General features: G+C 39.6%; 2 protein-coding genes across 2 annotated transcripts in view; both read right to left on the reverse strand.

Annotated features, from left to right (window-relative positions):
• Positions 1 to 14,022, reverse strand: part of LOC122668862 (eukaryotic initiation factor 4A-11-like) — a 41,598-nt gene extending 27,576 nt beyond the window's left edge. The window contains exon 1 of the mRNA XM_043865416.1: positions 13,849 to 14,022. The gene's annotated coding sequence lies outside the window, so the exon portion shown is untranslated. The remainder of the gene's footprint in view (positions 1 to 13,848) is intronic.
• LOC122668769 (eukaryotic initiation factor 4A-14-like) overlaps positions 7,646 to 21,819 on the reverse strand; it is a 73,941-nt gene continuing 59,767 nt past the window's right edge. The window contains exons 14-17 of the mRNA XM_043865302.1: positions 11,818 to 11,887; positions 11,529 to 11,635; positions 10,528 to 10,958; positions 7,646 to 8,549 (exon numbers count right to left, since the gene is read on the reverse strand). Of these exons, the coding sequence (XP_043721237.1) occupies positions 7,914 to 8,549; positions 10,528 to 10,958; positions 11,529 to 11,635; positions 11,818 to 11,887 (1,244 nt within the window). The 3' untranslated portion in view covers positions 7,646 to 7,913. The remainder of the gene's footprint in view (positions 8,550 to 10,527; positions 10,959 to 11,528; positions 11,636 to 11,817; positions 11,888 to 21,819) is intronic.

A 21,819-nucleotide genomic window follows, 5' to 3' on the forward strand; every position in this document is an offset into this window, starting at 1 on the left:
AAGACTGGTACATGGACAGGCACATGCAAGTGCCAGTCCCTGAGAAACTAGATCTGCCGGTGGGAAGTCCGAGAGGGACAGGCACATGGACAGGCACATGCAAGTGCCAGTCCCTGAGAAAGATCTACCGGTGTGAGGTCCGAGAGGGACAGGCACATGGACAGGCACATGCAAGTGCCAGTCCCTGAGAACCTAGATCTGCCTGTGGGAAAGTCCGAGAGGGACAGGCACATGGACAGCACATGGACAGCACATGATATAGCCTTGTTGTATGTGCCGGTCCCCTATTTTAGCCTTGTTTGATAACTTATGGGGCCCAACTCTTCTAGTCCTAAGGCACTAATCTCTCCCCATGTTGTACACTCTCTTTAGGTTGGCGACTCGGCTCGGGCGTATTAGTACGTGGGACAGTGTACTTGGCATGGAACGCCGATTTGAAGAGCTCCGCATCGACGATTGCGAGAATCAAAGTGAGTGAGTTAAGCAAACGTCTTAATTTATGGAATGTTTGTGTGTCGTGTCTTGCGAATGTCATTCATGCATGTGTGCTATAATATATAATTATTAGTAAGATATAGGACGATATAAATGTTTAGATGTTGATAGGACTTTACATTCTTGTCTTGCGATATTATTTATTTATCGCACTATGGTGCGAATGGTGTTGGATTTAGTTATGGGACTCGGGTGCCGGTTGGTCCTGGACTGAGGATTCCATAATATGGACTCACTCATGGCATGTAGATCTAGGGCGGAAGCGGGATCCAAGTGCCGGTGGGTCTTGGGCTTGAGATTGCCGTACTTGAAATTGCATTAGAGTTGTCCATTGCATTAGGTGGAAACGGGATGGTGACCGACCGACGCCTCCGGTATTCACATCTCGTACTTGTATACGCACGTATGGGCTAGAGGGGCGAGAGGATAGCCGGCCGATCGTATTTCGGTATCTATGGACTCGGCCTCACGGCCTATGCACATGCGTACCTCACTCATACAATAGGTGAATTTGGCTAGGATAAATGTTTACCCAGATTACTATGAACCTTACCGACAGAGGGTTAGGTGTCGGTCAAATCCGTGGGTTCCGACCGTTATTCGGGTATACCCACCCGGAAGTTCGGGCGCCAACCGTATTTTGGGCCGAACGCCAGGACGGATTTGACTCGGGGGTTTGCGTATATCTCTTGGTGGAGACCGATGCACGAGGCTTCAGCGCGACTCGGGTTTGTCATCGTCGGTATACCATCCGTTTATGGTACCGATGTCGGGGATGCTACCTAAGGTGTTGCTATAGTACTATACCTGACTTAGTTGTGTGTTAGGTGGATAACAATAAAACTATACATCATCATTCATTCATGTAGCATGATTGTAAATTGTATGTGATGTACGGTCTACCTTGGTGGTATGGGACACCTTGGTATCCGTCCATCATGTATGGTTTGTAGTCAACCCCATTCATTATTATTATTGTGTATGCTTGTGTGGCTTAGCCACTCATTGGGCTCAGTTGGAGCTCACTCCTCGAGAAAACATATTTTTTTTAGTTGATGCGGGAACATTCAAACATGATGGCACGGAGTTCAAGACTCTGATGAAGGTCATGAAGAGTGGTGGACTTCGAGTATGAGGATCATGGACCGGAGTGCTATTTGTGAGATGTGTTCCACGAGGGAACAAGTGATTCTTGGTGATGGCCATCTTTTGTTACACTTTGATAAACTATTTTCTGATTCAAAGGTGTATTCTTTTATTCCTCTCTTGATAAGTGTATTTATTATACAGTGATAATACATAGATCCTGATTAGAACCCATTGATATGAAGGGGTAAATTTGAATAGACAATATTTTATATGCTATCACCTAGCTTCTGCTAACTCTGATGTTATTAATATTAATCCTTTGTTTTTACCTATTATTTGTCGTTGTGAATGAGTTAGTCTTAGGTACTGCATAAGTGATTCTGGTGGTTAGAGAGTGTATTGGTACGCTCCAGTTGCATTCCCCGTGGTTCAGGGATGGGGGTGTGACATGTTTGGCTCTTTTAGTTCGGGATTTGGATCAACTGGTCTCAAGGAATATAAAGGTTTAGTCGAGCATCCCGTGCTTATTTTTCAAGCTTCGGCATAGTCTAGAGCGGGATGTATCAGATGGACAATATTGCTGCTGAAGGTTAGTTTGAGGAGGGGGGAATGGGGAAAGGGTGGAGTAATTTGATTTACTAAGTTTAGGTTGGGTGAGACATGAGGTTCTGGGTCAATGATAGGAGGGACCGATGGCAGTTTTATTGGTTCAAGAGTAGGTTGGTTATGGGGTAGAGTTGGAAGAGACGAAATGGTCAACTGATGTGGTTGGTTTGAGGGTGAGTTTATGATCTGAAGTGGGTGGGTCGCTTTTGATATGAACACTCCAGATAAGAGAGGGAGTACGGCTAGAAGAGGGTTCGTATCTTCTGAAAACTGATGCAAGTATGATTAAATGGTGGGTGATTTGATGGGTTTGGGAGAATTGGTGCTTGATCTAAGGCTGGGGTCAAGTGGTTATTAGGGTAATGGTAAGTGTCAAGGGTTGAGGCTTTGTATGTCTTCCAGTGGACAGAGGGGTTATACGATGGCAGGGAATAATGACATGAGATGCTCTGGTAAGGTGGGTCATGTGGAAAAGGGGACAACGAGGCGGACCTGCATTGAGACAGCTGGAAAGTAGTACCTTAATCATCTTCGTCTTTTCCAGTGACTCTACATCCATAAGGCGGTGTTAACATATCTATGGTAGGTGCCAGGTGGTGAGCCCCATATTAGTAAGGAGAGCACGGTCGTTGAATCTACGCAAGGCACTGAGAGGAGTATGGAGGGCCATGAATAGGAGCTGATTCTGATAGCTCAGCTCTGGGTGTTGTTTCCCTAAGGAATGTTCCATATATCGCCAGTTGGAAGAATGGGCAGTTTATAGGATCAAGGCATCTGTGTTCACATTGGTTTCTGTGTCTAGCATAAAATAAGGTGTCGCATCGCTTGTCCTCATGACCAATGTTGCTGCAAAAATAACAAAGCAGAGGTAACCTCTCATAATGAGCTAAGATGGGGATATGGTTACTAGACCTTCTCTTAATATTTACCTTCATTTTTAGAGGTTTGTGAAGATCAATAGTAGTGCGCACATGAAAGAAGGTCTGGTTCCATCCCTTGATCCTCGAATAAGCATTATGATGAGAGGGTTACCAACCTTCATAGCTAACTGTTGGAGCTGGATCCAAAAATCTTGATATTGAAACAGCCAACGTCCATCTTCATTCCATCTTTCTAGAATAAGAAGATGCCAGTCACAAACTAGGGGCTGCCGACCAGGACATTTTCCACATCGAGCGGATGGTTGAAATGGAATATAAAGCGGTGTGATATGAACGCCGTGAACAACAGGCCGTGAACAAGGTCTCGTTAACTGCCTGAGCTTTGAAGGGTTTTCTGTCAAGAATCTTACCCACCAAAGTGAGGGTGTGTTGATATTGTAGTTGATCTTCTGTAGTATCATCCAGAATAACAAAGTCTTCCTCCTCCTCCAATAAGGACTCAGGGGAAGGGGGAGGAGCTCCAATGTTTCCGAAAGAGATGAGTAAGGGTGTTGCGTCGCTCATATCAAAGGTTGGAGGAGAAGGGTAGGGGGAAGAATAGGGCATCACACACTTAGGCGGAAGAGGACTCATGGCCACTTATCATTCCATGGCTTGACTTGTTCTAATTTATAAAAGGAGAAAAGAACGGTACTCGATCATGTACCTTGTGTGGATCCCACGTCTAGACACACAAAGCGCCTTGGATGCTTGAAAATTACCGTCTTTCCCCATGTAAAGGTGAAAATCCTAGTTACCCGAGGCGCTTTGTATGTCTAGGCATGGAATCCACGCAAGGCGCACGACCAGGTAGGGTTGTATTACCCTTTATAAAAATAAAACCAGCACTTAATCATTAAATGTATAAAAAACAAAAGCAAAGAATGAAGTTGATCTATAATTTTCTTCAACTTGGAGTATTCGACTCCTCTGTAGCACGGGGTGCGCTATAGATCTTATAGCACGACACCAGAGTTTGCCACGTGGATGAGCTTCCATTTGAATGACATGGATCGAGTTGGAAATCTGGATTTTAAAATTAAGAAATCCTTCTATCCATCGCATGTGCACCATGCTCAGAATTTCCAACTCGATCCGCGTCGTCCAAATGGTGAGCTATGATGCCACATTACAAAATCTGTAGCCCACCCCTGCTCTATATATGAGTCAGATCCCGAGTTGGAGTCCTCTGGTTTGTCCCTCCATATAGGAATCTTTTGGGGTATTTTTTAAATAGTACAACATAAACACATGAATCAAATGTTTTGATTTGGAATAAAATACGTATTGTGTTGGATACATATGGCATTGAAATAATATATGTATAGCGTTGCATAAGTATGACATGTGCTGGAACACCTTGACGTCCATCTCTCTCTCTCTCTCTTGGTTTTTCTAGTTTGCTCGGCTTTCTAGCTGACCTGGTCGGTTTCACCTAGGATCTTTATCATCTCCAGTTTGCTGACCGGCCCAGTCCCCAGTTCCTCAGCAAACTGGAGGTGATAATTTTCCGTTTCACCTAAGGGCAGCCCAAGGTGGTTGACTATTTATGATCTTTGAAGACCTAAGAATTCAAGATTCCAAACGTACGTGTCTGACGGTAGCAGCCACATAGTTAACTGCATCAAAATGGTTCTCAATAACACCCAATTTTTTGGAATTTTACAGGTAATTAAGCAACATATGATCTCCTTTAAGTCTGTAAATTTTGTAAAAAAAATCAATTGTTGAGAAATTTATCTACAATACTGAGGGAAATTCAAGAATTGCAAAAAGAATTTAGGAATTTGTTTAGAATACTACTTCGAGGGTAGTAACCTCCTCAATGCAGGATACAAGAATTACAAGAAACATCATTATTACCCAATTGATTGAACTATACTCCTTTTATACCCAACTTCTAACAAACCAGCAACTCACTAACTCTCTATTACCCCTCTCCTATGCTCCCTTACACTCTATACATAGTCTTCCAGTGTCCTTTGCCTCCTCGCCCCCCTTAACGTGGTAATTGGGTGTGAGCTACATCATTGCCCATATTATCTGAGTGCCAACATCGAATTGGCTTGGGTTCATATCATCACCCATTCAAAAGAACCTTGTCCTCAAGGTGTACGTAACTGGGGATATCGGAGTTTGAGAACAAAAAAGTCCTCCCAAGTAGCATCTTCCAAGTGGTCTAATCTGTAGGCCACTGGGCCAATGCGCTCTAGAACTTGAACGGAACCAAAGAACAGTCGTCCCAGCTTTTTGCTACAACGTAAAGCTACGGAATGCTGACGATAAGGCTGCAACTTGACAAATACCCAATCTCCAGAGAACTGTGCATCAGTGCAATGTTGCGCAGGACGTGATCCACAACTTTATTTGGAGAACATCCTTGTGTATACCGAGATATGATTGGAGGTGGCTGGCCATATAAAGCTTGGAAAGAAATCATTCCAATGGCTGTATGATGGGAAGTGTTATACCAAAATTCAGCCCAAGGTAAATAAGTAACCCATAGGTGTGGGGTCTATCACACATAAAACTACGCAAATACAATTATAGGCAGCGCTTGAGCACCTCAGACTATCCATCGGTTTGGGTGGGGATTGAAAGAGTGGTACTTTGAAGTTTGAATAATTCCTTCAAAAAATTACTTATAAAAATGAGGTCTCTATCATGACAATGGAGCATGGAAATCCATGGAGCTTGGCAATATCAATGACAAAAATTTCAGTAACCTTATTGCTGGTGAAATTGCTTGGAAGCGCACAAAAATGGCCATATTTGGTCAACCTATCGACAACAACTATAATAGTTTATTTGTCATTAGGAGGAAGTCTCTTTATGAATTCCATTGCAATGTCCTCCCAAACTTGGCTTAGAATAGGTAGAGGTTCAAGTAACCCGGACGGAGATTTGTTCATGGCCTTGATTTGCTGGCAAGTCTGGCAATGTGAGAAAGTGTTTGACTTGGGTTTTCATACATTTCCAAAAGAAATTAGTTGAAATGCGCATGTACGTTCTGAAGGCGAGGAGAGGAATGAAATTCTTGAAGGAGCAATTCACAGAGACTAGAAATTGAAGCACTCTAACTACCTGTTGTGGAAGTACAAGAGGCCATCCCGAACCGAGTATCCTTCATAGGAAGATGGATCAAAAGCATGGCTATTGCGAATTGTCTGTTCCAGATTAGTAACATTCTCTTGATGTAGTTGAGTTAAGAAATCAAAGTGAGGAACTGATATTGCAAAAACATCCACGGAAACTCAACAGAGGCACGCTAAAGAGCATCTGTAAGACTGCAACTACATTTTCTTTTCCGGGTTTGGTAGATCATAAAAGAAAACCTCCAATAACTTGGAAAGCAATTGCTGTTGTTCAGGTGTCTGAATTTTCTGTTCCGTTAACCCCTTCAAACTCTTTTGATCCGTCCTGATGAAAAACTTACAGCCTAATACATATTGTCTCATTTCAAGACTGCTTCAGTTACGGCAAAAATCTCACAAAAATACGTTGAAGCAAACTGCATTTTGGTTACCCCATGATTATATCACCAACTCCAAATTGTTCCATATTTCGTTATTAGATTTTACTTTACTTTGCATTTAAAATTACATCGGAAAAATATCATTACTAAAATATGATGAGAGATTTAAGTAATTCATGTTGAGTAGTAAATACAAACGCTTAAGTTCCCTTTAATTTCCCTTTCAACCAAACATAGCCTAAGAGAAAGAAAAGCAAGTGCAAATGAAAGAATTTGAATTCACCCTCTCACATAATGAGATATAACATGGAAGACTCTGAAACGCTCAAATTCTGAACACATTGAATGATACCATTATCCGCATTGTAATTAGTGTGGCATACAGATTACAGATTCCTTCCCCCATTTTATTTAAACAAGTTTACAGTAAAGATGCCTCTGGGAAACCCCATGTCCCCAACCCTTTTAAAGGGCCTACTACAATAGGGCTTGCTATTCAGGAATCAAATAACACCGTCAATATCTGTTCAAACTAATTTAGCCCTGTTTTTCTTCACAAATTAGATTTCTCAACTTTTTTTTAACCATCGAGTCATCTGTAGTATAAAATTAGTCAGGAATAGGTATCAATCGACCTCTGCCGATATCAATATGAATCGACTGATCCAACTGATTCAAGTTTGATTCCTCAAATCATGCTTCTAGCGCAAAAATCCAATCTCTCTACATTAATAGGTCGAACAGCCATGGACAATCCAATTTCCAGATGTTTCAGAGCGGCAGATTTGATTTCCGATTCCTATTTTAAAGTCCTTGATTTTTTTGTTTGGTTGAAAAAAATTCCTCAATATACGAAATAATTTAATCTAGGGATCAACATCAACCAAATATACAAGGAATGGTCATAAATAAAAACAAATGACGAAAAAAATACAACAGCACAAGACCGATTCTAGTAAAGTCTAATCTCCAACATAATTAAAAAATCCACTTAATTCTACATAGTATCCCCTCTCACCATAACATAAATATATCTGTAAAAAGTGAAACCAACAAAAAGAAAAGAGAACCAATCCAAACTAATCATCTTTAGGTAATAAAAGACTCGGTAAGATACAAAACCCAGCCCGCAACAAAATTTGAAACGGACGAACACCAAAACATCCCAAAATGGGAAATTATGGATTCCACCATTGCAAATATGCAGGATCCATATAACTCAGACAAGGTTCAATAACACTAAATAAAGAAACTAGACCCACTACAAACATATTAAATAGTTCCCACGAAATTGATAGCAGATTACCTTGACAAAAACAAATAAAAACTCAGAGAAGGTCTGCAACATTTGAAGGCAGTTCCTCAATGACCACATTATAGAACTTCTGGATGTCGAACAGCATCCTATCATCATCCCGCGTCACAAAATTGATAGCAACACCTTTCCTCCCAAACCTTCCACTACGTCCAATACGGTGGAGATAATTCTCAGGCTGTGTGGGAAGGTCATAGTTTATGACAAGGGATACTTGCTGGACATCAATACCACGTGCCAGAAGATCTGTGGTAATGAGCACTCGGGAGGAACCAGATCTGAATTCTCGCATGATGATGTCCCTGGTGTTCTGGTCCATATCTCCATGAGTTGCAGATACAGTATGGTCACGGCTACGCATCTTGTCTGTCAACCAGTCAACCTTGCGTCGTGTATTGACAAAGATAACACTCTGTGTGATGGCCAGAGTCTCATAAAGATCACAAAGAGTCTCAAGCTTCCAATCCTCCTTCTCAACATTGACATGGAACTGCTTGATACCCTCAAGGGTAAGTTCATCACGCTTAACCAGAATCCTCACAGGCTTGTTCATGAATTTCCTTGTGATCTCAAGGGCTTCCGGAGGCATTGTGGCAGAAAAAACACCTACCTGAACCTTAGATGGCAATAGCTGGAAAATATCATAGATCTGCCAAGGTAGAAAAGCATCGATTAGAAAACAACCGTGGTTCAGTAAGTACCAGTAAACATGTAGTAATAGTCATGACAATCAGAAAAGGAAAATATTAATAAATTCTTGCAATTAAGAACTGAACACAATAATACTGATAACAATGAAACAAACATATTATCTAAGTAATGGTGAAACTCTGGGCAGGAAAAAAAAAGAAGGTAAAGAGGAAAATAGAAGCCAGACAGAAATGCAGAATAACAAAAGCCACTCTTCTATCACAGTAGAAGCAAGAAACAAAAAAATTAGACATCAAGTATATCACAAAATTAATCCAGAGTCCAGATTTTGCAAAAAAAAAAAAAGAAAACATGGTTCTAGGTATCGGTATCATATAGCCAGTACCAGTTTTGCCAGTCACCGATACCGTATCACTAGCGTGGTATGGACAAAGGGTAAAGTGGTCAGAAAACTCATTTTTTAAGGAGATCCAGGGGTAATTTTGTCTGATACAGACGATCCAAGCTGATACCATATCAGTATCGTATCGGTTTTCCAGGTTACCGATACCCGTTCCCATACCGTGCACTGAAACCATGCATGTCAAACATGAATGAAACTACAACAAATCTGAAAAGTAGCCTTAACGTGATATCCAATGAACTATTACAGGAAGTAGGTCCAAAAGAAAAGGAAATACAATACAGAAAGAGAAGAAAGTAGACTAGCAAAACAGTTAAATTGCAAAGTAGATACGACGAGCAATCCATTGCTCAGAAAACAAATGAGTAAAAATAGAGAAAGAGGAAACATCATAACAGCAGAACAATATCTCTTCTGATCTCCATAGATCAGTCTCAAACCTGCTCCAAAATAATCAATTGCAAACCAAACAAAACCATCCACCCAATTCTAGTGCAACTCAAACCTCCACTGATGGCCCAAGAAACTAGATCTTTTGATGGCATTAAAGGATACCAATGATCTTTCCAGAATAGCAGATGTTGCAGGAAAGAGCTGAACCAGAAATGTCTACTTCCTCTTCTTCTCCCTCTCCCCTTCTGTCACTAATCCTTCAGCTAATTGAAGGAGAGAGACGAGAAACGGTCAAGGACAAGGATTTATGTAACAAGAAATAGTTCAGGTATAAACCCTGACTGACCCGAATTCTAAACACCACAAAAAACCACCTTTCGAGTTGATGATCGAGTTGATGATCAGTCAGTTCTGACAACTACCATCAAACCAGCAATTCAGTATTTCTGACTCCAATGCAGAAAGTAGTGAAGTTAGACTCAACTCCAACAATAGACTTATTTAATAATTGATTGATTTGCTAAGCCTTTCTATAATACATCAAAATTCCAACCATGGGATGCTGCAACACATGTTCCTGTCTTGCACCTCTCCAGGGCCCTAGTATCAATAATCAAGAGGATTAATTTACAATCATCTACATACTGAAGGTCATGTCTTCAACACAATCCCAAATGATAAGTACAAGGTATTGACAAGTTGACATCCTAAACCAACTCAATAGCCCTGCTGTTCTTCCATCCGTCCCAATCTCAACATTATTATTTTCCACCTTCAGAATAATTCAACTTCTCCATCTGCTATTTTTAACCTCATTTGTTGATATTGATCAGCGACAACAACCAACCCTATACAAACATCCGGAGGACAGAAAAGGAGCCAACATTAACAGGTAAGTCCCAAGGGTTACAATATGAATGCGAGGAACATGCTAACTTTGACACAGTATTAAGGAAAAGGTACTTCACCACTTAAGAGTTCTAAAACATAAAAATAATGAGACAAAGTCTCTGTGTATGTCAAATAAATGTAAGCAATAAAGCTGATGCGATAACTATGGATATTACAAATATAAGCCATATCACCAGCAGCAGTTGTGATAACAGCTAGAAAACATTAGTGGCCAGGAGGTAAATACACAAGCACAACAAAAAAAAAGATAGCAGATAGAAAAAAGAACCTGATCCTTGAAACCTCGTGAAAGCATTTCATCAGCCTCATCAAGAACAAACATTTTAATGTAATCAGGGCGAAGAGATTGCCTCCGTAACATGTCAAAGACACGACCTGGGGTGCCAACTACAACATGCACTCCACTTGAGAGAATGCGCTGATCCTCACGGACGCTAGTTCCACCAACACAAGCATGAACTTTCACACCAAGATAGTCACCAAGTGCACGCATAACCTTCTCAATTTGTTGCGCAAGCTCCCTGGTGGGTGCAAGCACCAGGGCCTGACATTCCACTAAACCATAATCAAGCTGTTGCAGAATTCCAGAGCAGAAAGTTGCTGTTTTTCCCGTTCCAGACTGTGCCTGCTGAATAACATCAAGACCTTTGCAGAATGGCACAATCCCCCTTTGTTGAATAGCAGAGGGCTTTTCAAACCCTAAAAAAATTGTCAAAAAGTGAAGTAATCAGCATTTTCTCTACCAAGGCATATGGGGTTCAGGGCCACATTAACCTTTTTGTAGCCATCAATCAACAAAATTGTGTAAGACCAACCCAAATTAGCCTATCTACCACAACGCAGGAAAAAGAGACACAAAGACCAACCAAAAGTTATAACAATCCCCAGAAAACTAAATAATATATAAGAACCTGATCAGGTGAGCAACAGAGAGACTCCAAATATTAGATGGCTTGTATCTAGATAACATGGACAATAGCATGTGTCTGCATCCAACATGGCACCTGCTGATTAAATTATGTATGCTTATGATATTGTGTTGGTGTCCAAAGAGTGAAGAGTTTTTTTGATACACAGGTTTGTATCACCAACCAGGCTTTATTTCAAGCAAGATCTACCTGGTTGGCAGGTGGCAGGTCCAGAGTGTCAAGAATGAGATGAAACATATTGATGGTACTCAGTCAAAAGAAATCATGAAGCTATATAATGAGTTACATTAAGAATGTAGGCATAGAAACATTAAAACAACTTGAGTATGGTTTTATCTACCGTATGCATAGATGCCCCTGAGAAGATTCTCTTGCAAGCCCATAGAATCAAAACTGTCATATACTTCATCATATGATGTAAAGAAATCCTGCCCATCAGTTCCAAGTCTGGCCGCACATTAACAGACCAAGCAACAATATGAGATCATTAACAAATCAGCATATTGGTAAAAATGTAAAAGATCTCACTTCAATAAGCAGATAGAACAACATATACAATGGCAAGCAACACAAACTTTTAAAAAAAAAACAAAGAGTAGATAATATGCACAAAATTTGTAGTAACTTACAATTCAGTCATTTTAGCATCGTATTGTCTAGCATCAAATTGGGATCCTTCTGGTGGCACTGCCGCCATGACTGTAAAATATGGTTAAAAAATTAGTCTATAAAAAACATAGTTTTTCAAATAAGAAGCATTAAACCTCCCAGATCACCGACAAATAAAAGGACCAAAATAATAATTAGAATACCAATGATAATTTGAATTTTGAAAAAGGAGAAGGAATGGCACAAACTTAATCCATATCTTCAATCCAAATCATACAAAATTTTAATTCCACGATTACAAAGTTGAGGAGCTTGCGGTAAAACAAACTGATACACATAAAAGTCCTCTATAATTTTCACATCATTTTTCTGAGTCTAATCCTATGCTGAGTCCTCCACTACTGCTTACAAGTTACAACACATTCAATAATGCAAATGGATACACATAAAGTTGAGGAGCTTGCGGTAAAACAAACTGATACACATAAAAGTCCTCTATAATTTTCACATCATTTTTCTGAGTCTAATCCTATGCTGAGTCCTCCACTACTGCTTACAAGTTACAACACATTCAATAATGCAAATGGATACTTCACAGGGGAAAAAAAAGGACCAACTCAAGACATGCATGTGCATATGGTCCAGCCACTTTTTCGAAAGAAGAAGGTGGATGATACATGTGCTAGGAGACCTGAATGACCAATCGTCAAGAACCAAGTCCAAAATACAAGACAATTCCAATTTTTCTCTACTGTTATATCAAATCATGGTCTGGAAGTCCAAGGAACAAGCAAGCAACAGATTATCATCATTTAGCCACTGCCACCTCAAAGGGATACAATTCCGACAAAAGAAAATGCCTTTGAAACCAACTCAATGATTACAGCAACTTTGCAACAATTAGATAGAGTAAAAAACCAATACTTGAAGCTTCTCCATCCAGCTGTGCCAGGAAATTCGAACATTTCTTCACTTAGCACAAATACAAATGCATCTAGGTGGGAGCCCAAACATCAATTCAAAACAAACAGGGAATGGTCTAAAGATCATCTTTAAAGGCTAAAGAACTTAAACCTGTGTAAACTGCTACCGACTTGTTCTGCTTTATAAAAATAAAACTAAGACACCCAATCATCATATGTATAGAATACAAAAAGCAAAAGAATGAAGCTGATCTATAATACATAAGACAGCTTTACCTGTAGCTTCAACATCTCCAAAAAATATTAGATCAATGCAAATAATAAACCCAAAAATGTTGTTAAACATGAGCTTTTTAAATGTAAGTAATTAGTAAGCAACTTCCTATAATATTCAGAGAAGCAAGCGTATGTGTGTTGTGCGTCTCTGCATGCTCAACTACAAAAAAAATCCTTCGATGAAGAGCATACTACTCCCTTCACCATATGAAAGAAAATTCCCGCAATGGAAATCAGCATCAATTTGTCCAAAAAATTACAAAGAGCACAATAATTACCGAAGATTTAATCTTTGATAGATCAGCATTCTTAAAGCCAAAGGGAAAAAACAAAAGCAAATCATAACAGTTCTTTTTATAATTTCCTTGCGAACATTGATAATACAACAGCGACGACACTATTTCGAATCGTATACAGTTCCTAGGCTTAGCAGCATGCACGATACCATTCGAAAAACCCGGAATATAGGCCAAATCTCTGTACCAATCTAAAACCACAGTACACCGTACAAAAAGTAAAAAAAAAAAAAGGAAAACTTCGCACCAAATACCAATGAAACAGCTCCAGATCCCATCAAAGCTCGACAAAAAGAAAAAAGAAAATTAAACTAAAAAACAATCGATTCATCTAAAAGCGAACCAAATATATCCCTACCAAAATCTACAAGAAGAACAATCTGCAACAAAGACCCGATCAGAGTTTTATAAAAGATTACCAAGAAAAGGAAAACGAGAAATCCAAAAACAATACAAGAGATTGAGAAAATATACTTGAAAAAGCACGATTCAGATGATGATCAGAAGAAGACAGAATAGGAAAGAAAAAAAAGATTACAGGAGTAGAAAAAACAACCTGATATCGATGAGAACGGTCGTTGATTGCTGGAGAACGAAGACGAGAGGCAATAGAGACAACTTTCGAGCTTTTCTTAGGGTTAGGGTTTCCCAACTCCTCGGATCTCCGCCGTGGAGTTAAGGAATGCAAGTAAAGATGGAGAGGGATTATGAAAGACGCTTCGTTCCGTAATATCTACTATATACCCTATATAAAAGGAACTTCCCTCTTATTTTGGCCAGATTGTTGAGGTTAGGAATGAAACTTGGGTCACCATTGGTCCGATTTGCCCAGCCCGAATTTAGCCCCAACAGCCCAACCTTACCCAGGCCCTCAAAATATCAGAATTAGGCCTGGTCCGATTTACGTTAGGTCCTGGCTGGACTAACCTGCTGGACTAAAATCAGCCCAGCCTGACCTCGGATTATATTTGGGCTTGGCCCATACTCTATGTAAAAAGATAATTGCTTTCCCTTCCCCCAGGCCCCACCGTATCAGGCTGTCTCCAGCGAGCCCAGTGCCTAGGGTTGCTGCCCAGGGGCATCCAGTAGCTGAGCAGTGCCGCACACATCTTGGCACATGCCTAGGGATGTGTGCGGTACAGCCCAACGGCTGGCAGCACCTTGGGCGTGCTGGGCTCCCTAGAGACGAACTAAATTCGGCCCCATCCCTTAACTTCCCCTCCCCTCTCTTGTGCAGTTGAAGTCTCATTGGACAATTAGGTAGGATACATAAAATAAAAATAATATTTTGGGGGCCAAAATATCGTTGTCTAATTGTGTAGTGTCTGCACCAATGCGGGGGCCAATTAGAGCCCATGCGAAGAGTATTTAAGTGAAGGAGAATTTTTAGGTTATTAGGGGTTGAGCGGTAATTTCACATAGTATTGTGTCTGGGTACAAGAACCACGTGACCGTTAGTATGGGTTTGTGCCTATTTTTTTTCTCTTTCTCTTTTCAATTACATAAAATATTTTATTAGCCCCACACTTACAAAGTTAATCAATGAAAGAAGCATTATTACAAATCAATTTTTCTATTTGTATAACCTCATACTCATTGATTTGTAACAATTCCCCTTACAACCATAACTTTTCTCACTAATATTGAAATCAATTCAATTATCCATAATCTTATACTCATTGTTTTTTTTTATCGGTTTCATTCGGTTCAGTTTTCAGTTTGTTATCGGTCGGTCCGGTGTGATTTGGTTTTCAGCCAGCCCGGTCATACCCCATTCCAAAACTAATTCAATAAGGATCGACTCAGTTCGGTCCAAGTTTGTTTGGTCGATTTTAATGGTTCTAGCGAGGTTTTGAAACCATTAACCTAGCATATAACCAAACCAAGCCACAAATGGTCAAACCACTTTCCTCTCTTTGTAAGAATTAATCTTGTACTACACAATCTTTTTTTTTTTTGTAGAAAGAGATTTTACAAAGGTCCTAGAGCTAAGGAGTCAAAATAGACCAATCTCTCTTACATGTTAGAGACAAAGCCTTCCGGGCTAGAAAATGAACTAAAACATTAGCATCCCTAGAAATAAGAGTGAAACAACATTCACTTAACTGAGGTACTAAGCTGTGGGTGGATGTCAGACATGATGCCCGCAATTATCAGCAACGGGGCGCACAATGGATCACACAGGAGATGGATGGGCGTTGCATTGTCTAACTCAACCATGATATGGGAAATGCCCTTTGTTACTGCACTGAACAGGCCCAATCTGAGAACGCATGCTTCCCCTTCTAATATGTCGAAGAAGGAGCTTGGGTCCGAGATCGCTCTTATTGGAAAGCCCAAATGGTTACGGATAAGTAGATAACTATTCCTCCTTCCTCTGGTTATGGTAGAAAGGCCACATCACTAGTGACCTTGAAGACGTCCCTTGCAGGTCTACTCCATCATTGAGGCAAGATTGGGGTTGAGGGGTGTTGTGTACTTTGCTGAAAGTGAGGATCCTGCGATTATGCTGGTATCTTTGGGTAGCTAGAAACGACTTGGTTTTCGGAATCTTGTACTACATAAGTACGTGTTTGGTTGAAGGAGTTGGACGAATCAGATCCCATCGAACCCAGATTCTATATTTTTTTCGTGTTTGGTTTCTCAGAACACAACTCCGTGTTGGAATCCGCAGATCCATAAAAGCCCACATTTAAGGCTATGTTGAGAATCCAATAGAATTCACCCCTTGGGGTAAATTCAGCAACGAATCCATGCAAGTCCACCATGGTGAATCCACCTATCGAGACTCAAGGAGCTTTCCAAAACCCGTTGTGCCCTAAAAGCTATGGGAATTCAATTCAGTTTTACAGAGCGATGAGCGATGTTTCCTTGGTGATCCCCAAAAGTCTACGTGACTATGAGCGATGTTTCCTTGGTTTTGGGTAATGAGTTATGTTTCTTTCTAAGCACTGGCATGGTTTGGCATGGCAATAGCAGGTCAATTTTCGAAGTACTTGTATGCTTTATTTACTTAAATTTCTTGATTTCTACATCTGGGTATCTCTGAATCTTCATTTATTTTGATGGGGGTTGTGAGTAAGAGAATCGGATTGGGTTTAAGAGTTTTGTGGTAAAAGAGGGTTTTCAAAGTACTTGTATGCTTTATTTACTTAAATTTCTCAATTGTGTTTTTTTGGGGTTAGAGTTTTGTGGTTCAGGCGTTTCTACTATCAGTGTTGCTTGGAATTGCAGAGTATCTTTGTCAGTATTTTTTTTTCTTCTTCTCTTGTCTTCAGTGTGTAGTTGTATATTTGTTGAAGACTCAAGGTAACCAAACAGGTTTACAGATAGATTCAGAATGATTCCATCTAACAGACTCAGGATAACCAAATAGTTTTTTTTTTTTCTTTCTCAACTACGAATCCACATGAACTAGATTTGTATGAAGCAGATCCAAAATCAGAACCTGACTCGTTCGACACCTTCAACCAAACACGACCTAAGGGTCCTGACTCTCGAGATTTTATTTTCCTTGAATCACAAAAAAGACAAAGTATTTTTTTTTTTTTTAATTTATTTAACCCCACATCTAACTAGAAAATTTCCAAAATTAAGGAAAATTTTGTTTACGATAAAATAATATCTAAACAGTCTCATTCATCCCAAAATAAAAAAAAAAGTAGAACAGTCAAATGTTGGGCTGTCAACCGGTTGGGCCTGGTCTATTTCAATCAGGCCTAATTGTTCCCCACCAAAATAAGCTCTGCACTGTTTCCGCCTATTAGGTAATTGGACCTAATAGGCCAGGGCATTGACATATTTCTATTCGGTCGGTTGGTTACTAGTCCATAATCAGGCTAAAACTAATCTGGCTTAAACGGGTTATTTGACTATCCAGGCTATAAACATGCAATAAGCAGACTATAATCTAACTAAATGGGCTTAAACGGGTTAATTGGATTATAAATGGTAGGTTATCAACTGGTCATGGTTAGGCGATCGGACCACTACTTTGCTTCGGGAATGCCTAATTATTAATCGATCGATGCTTGAACCAAACACATTTAGTAACTTAGGCCAATCAATCAGGCCTAATAGAGTGGACCAATTTTTGACAACCCTAGTCGAACAAACACAATGGAAAGAACATATTCCTTTTGGACATAGTTTTCCTTCACCTAAAAAAAAGGGAAATCTAGGGTCATAAATATCACTCCCTCCTGTATCCATGCCCCTAGGAGTCCCATCCAACGGCAATGAAGGTAAGAAATCTCTTCACCATGGATGAAAGAAAACTAGGTCCTTGCTTTTTTTGTGGAAGTTTTTGAAATGTACAACTAGTACAATAATTATGAGGTAAGTTAATTAATTAGTGGGAAAATTACAAGATTAGACTATATTGGGTTTGGTCTTACCAAATTAGCCAGTGATTGTTTCACTTAACAAAATTAAACCATATTGGGTTTCAATTTACAAAAGTAGCCAATACAATGTTCCTTCCTCATTTTCAACTTCTTTTTACATTTTTGCCCTCAATGTGATTATTCCATTCCTCATCGAATTCTATCTTCTTCTTGGAACGGAAGCATCTTCACGATCTTCTTCTTCTTCTTCAACCCCATGCAATACCGCCCAGCCCCTGCAATCCCTCCAGCCCCTCCACCGCAACCCTTCCAACACCTCTAGAATCCTTCCTGCCCCACCCTCTGATCTTTGTCCTACCCCACCCCCTGCAATCCCTCCCGCCCCATCCCCTGTTCTTCCATAGAAATGTAAATTAATTTTAAAATCCAATTCTAAAAGATTGTACATCAATTCAATAACAGTATCCTAAACCTTTTCTTTTCCATCACTAATTCCCTACCAGATCCTTTACATTTACAAACCAGCTATAATCTTCAATCCCGAAAGATAAAAAAATCCCGAAAATAACTTTATTTTAAACTTCTGAGACAATAAAACTCAGGAGAAAACTAAAACGCAAAGGAAAAAGGAAATCACATTATTCAGGAAGTCCATTTCCAGATTTTGAGACCATCGCATGTAACCCTGATCATAACCTTCTTCGTCTTTAGACCTCCCACCTTCGCCTTCCTGTCCAACTGTACTGCCCCTTTGGTATTCCTCCCTTCTTTAGATCAGACTTCAATGGCGACGCGACAAGTCCAGATCTTCACAGGTGCTTGTCACCGTTGCCCTCAGAACAGGACATGTTCTTGGTGTCGTGGGTATACATCGGGAAAGTCCCGTTGCCGACATAGACACTATCAGATCTCAAGGTGATAGTGGTTGGGTCATAGAAGAAAAAGAGCTTTTTGTTTGGTTCCCAGTAAAAATGGCGAGATCGATCTTGGAGTTTAGTCGGGAGGAAGAGCCATCCTTCGAGGTCATGACATTGAATTGCGAGATCTGGACTGCCGTCATGGTGAAGATGGGGAAGATGGGGGCGGTAGAGGACCTATATGATGGCGCCAACGATGGTTGCGAGCAGGATCATGAGGATGGTAGTCTAGAGACGGCAGATGCAGCAACAGCAGCAGCTCCGGCGACTGCGACAGAGGATTGTAGTGGGTTGGGCGGGAGGAAGAACATGGCAGGGGATTGGATGGGATTGCATGGGTTGCAGAAGAAGATGTATTCGTGCTCGAAGAAGAAGATGGAGGGAAAAAAAAAAGTAGTATTGAGGGCAAAAAAGTAAAACGAAGTATGTGAATGAGGAAGAAACACTGTATTGGTTACTTTTGTAAATTAAAACCCAATATTGTTTAATTTTGTCAGGTGAAACTATCACTGGCTAATTTGGTAAGACCAAACCCAATATAGTCTAATCTCGTAATTTTCCCTTAATTAATTGAGGATGCATCTTGGGAACCGGTTTCTCTGCAGTGCGAGGGTGCATTGGAGATCTTATGGCGCGGCTTAATTTTGCTACACGTGGACAATTGCAAATCCAACAGCGTAAATTGATTTGGAGCAACAAAGCACGGTGGACGTGCAAGGTACTGAAGTTTATATCAAATTTGAAAGCTCTTTGATTCAAACTCTTTTTTTTTTTTTTTTTGGTAAAACTTTGATTCAAACTCAACGCCAAATCTATGAACCCCTCGTCTTCATTTTCGTCTTACAAAAGCTCACCACCTACGATTCGTAGAGGTGGTTAAGGTTTTGAGACTCCATTTTCGTCTTACGCTGTGCTTACGACCTGCGATTCCAAGAGGGGTTTTTGGATTTGAGAATCCATTTTTGCGCTCAACAATGCTTACCACCTACGATTCAAAGAGGTGGTTATGGTTTTGAGACTCCATTTTCGTCTTACACTGTGTTTACCACCTGCGATTCGAAGAGTGGGTTTTGGATTTGAGACTCCATTTTTGCCTTCTACCGTGCTTACCAATTGCGATCCAAAGAGGGGTTCTGGATTTGATACTCTGGCCATAGTGATGTAAGTATGATTTTTGTTCATTAGATTTGGGTTGGTCTGTTTCTACCGATAATACCAAATCATATACATGGGAGTATCATTTTATATTGATTTCCTTCTCATCTGCCTGCTCTAAATGTATCATGACTTATGGATCATGTTCGTATATCAAAGGAGGAATTCCTGATAGCCCGGAAAGGAGAGGAATAAGCAATGATCATGTCTTAAAAAGCATAGTCCAGCTGAATCCAATGTTCAGCTTTTATTATTGAACAAGCAAGCAAAGCATTTAGGCTGGAAGTTTATTCTAATTGGAACCCACTCTTGTAACAATATTGTCCTATTCTGGAACCACTGTTAGCAAAAACACGTTTAAAACATATTTTTGTTTTTTACCGTTTTAAACATGTTTTGTAGTATGTTTGGAAAACATACGGTAAAAAAAGACAAACGGCAAACATTCCCATTTTAAACGTGTTTAAAACATGTTTTGCTTATTTTTTTAGTGTTTTTTAAGACCTTGGACTTAATTGATAATATTTCTCTCTCCGAACTCTGATCGGCCTGATTCTGTCATCGATGCAAAGATGACTCAAAGAGCTACATTTTTCATGATATCACCTTCAACTCAAGGTCAATGCATGGATACCGAAAATAAAAGCATGTATTTCAAATAAAAATTCCTCAATTTATATGAAAATATTGCCGATTTTTTTTAATTCGTTATTTTGAAATATAAACATTTAAAACCCGTATCGTCTATTTTCCGTGTTTTACCATTCTCTATTTTTTTGACCGTCCGTTTGCACTTTTTTATCGTTTAAAATCTATACTGTAAGACTCTTTTTTTGCCCTTCCCGTTTTGGTTAACTATGATCATGACATTCTGGTCAAAATTCATCTATGGCTCATCAACATCAATAAAGACAGTTATGAATAATGAAAGACCCTTACTATGTTTCAAGAATAATTCTCCAAAGTGAAAAGTTTCAGGTATTCAGTCAAAATCCTTTCTAACTTCCAAGCAAAACCCAGTTGCAGAAACAAACATATCAATAGTCATTGTTATTAAAATGATATTTTTAGTTGGAAATTCTTCTTTTTAAACGAATGATGAATGAATTGATCTTGTGTAATAGCATTAGCAACAACATCAAAAACTGGGAGGAATCACAACATACATCATCAGGTCATCTATGGCTCATCAACATCAATAAAGACAGAGACATGAATAATGAAAGAACAAGGAAAAGGTACTGTAGATACACAAAATAAATTGATATGATACGATCAATAGAAATAGAACAACCCAAATCTAATGAACAAAATCCATACATCACTATGGCTAGAGTCTCAAAACCAGAACCCCTTGTTTGAATCACAGTTGGTAAGCACAGCAGAGGGTGAAAATGGAGTCTCAAATCCAGAACCCACACTTCGAATCACAGGTGGTAAGCACAACAGAGGGCGAAAATGGAATCTCAATTCCAGAAACCCCTCTTCAAATCGCAGGTGGTAAGCACAACGTAAGATAAAAATGAAGACTCAGAATCAGAACTGCAATTGTCCATGTTTCGCAAAATTACGCCACCATACGATCTTCGGCATACCCCTCCGCACTGCAAAGGAGTCTGATCCTCTTGTCACCAAAATGGTGATGTGAGTTGTAACCTTCTAAAGAATTTTCTTATTGATACCCTCAATGTCCTAAATAATTTGTAACCTAACTTTGTTACCCTTTTAGTATAACAAATTTTGTTTCCCAATGAATAATAATATCATTTCCCTAAAAACATGTGCATGACAATGACATCTTTTGATGATGACTTTCAAATTACTTCTGAAAAAAGTTTTATATCTATATCTTAAAGAACTTTTTTGACAAAAAGGCAAGCGACAATTAAAAGGTGTAAGTTCTAAATACACCTATGGAGGTGTCATTTAAATGATTTAACACTCCCTCCTTTTAATTGCCCATCTTATTCTCAAAAGTAATTTTATGTAAATGTAAAACAGGGTTTTCAAAATATTTGAAAGTGACTTGTCATTAAACAATTATTAAAAGGTGCACATTTTTTGAGTAAGCATATGAAATGACAAGATTTACCTTTGTTGAAGAATAAA

The sequence above is a fragment of the Telopea speciosissima genome, chromosome 7, assembly GCF_018873765.1.
Source record: "Telopea speciosissima isolate NSW1024214 ecotype Mountain lineage chromosome 7, Tspe_v1, whole genome shotgun sequence".
Taxonomy (NCBI): domain Eukaryota; kingdom Viridiplantae; phylum Streptophyta; class Magnoliopsida; order Proteales; family Proteaceae; genus Telopea; species Telopea speciosissima.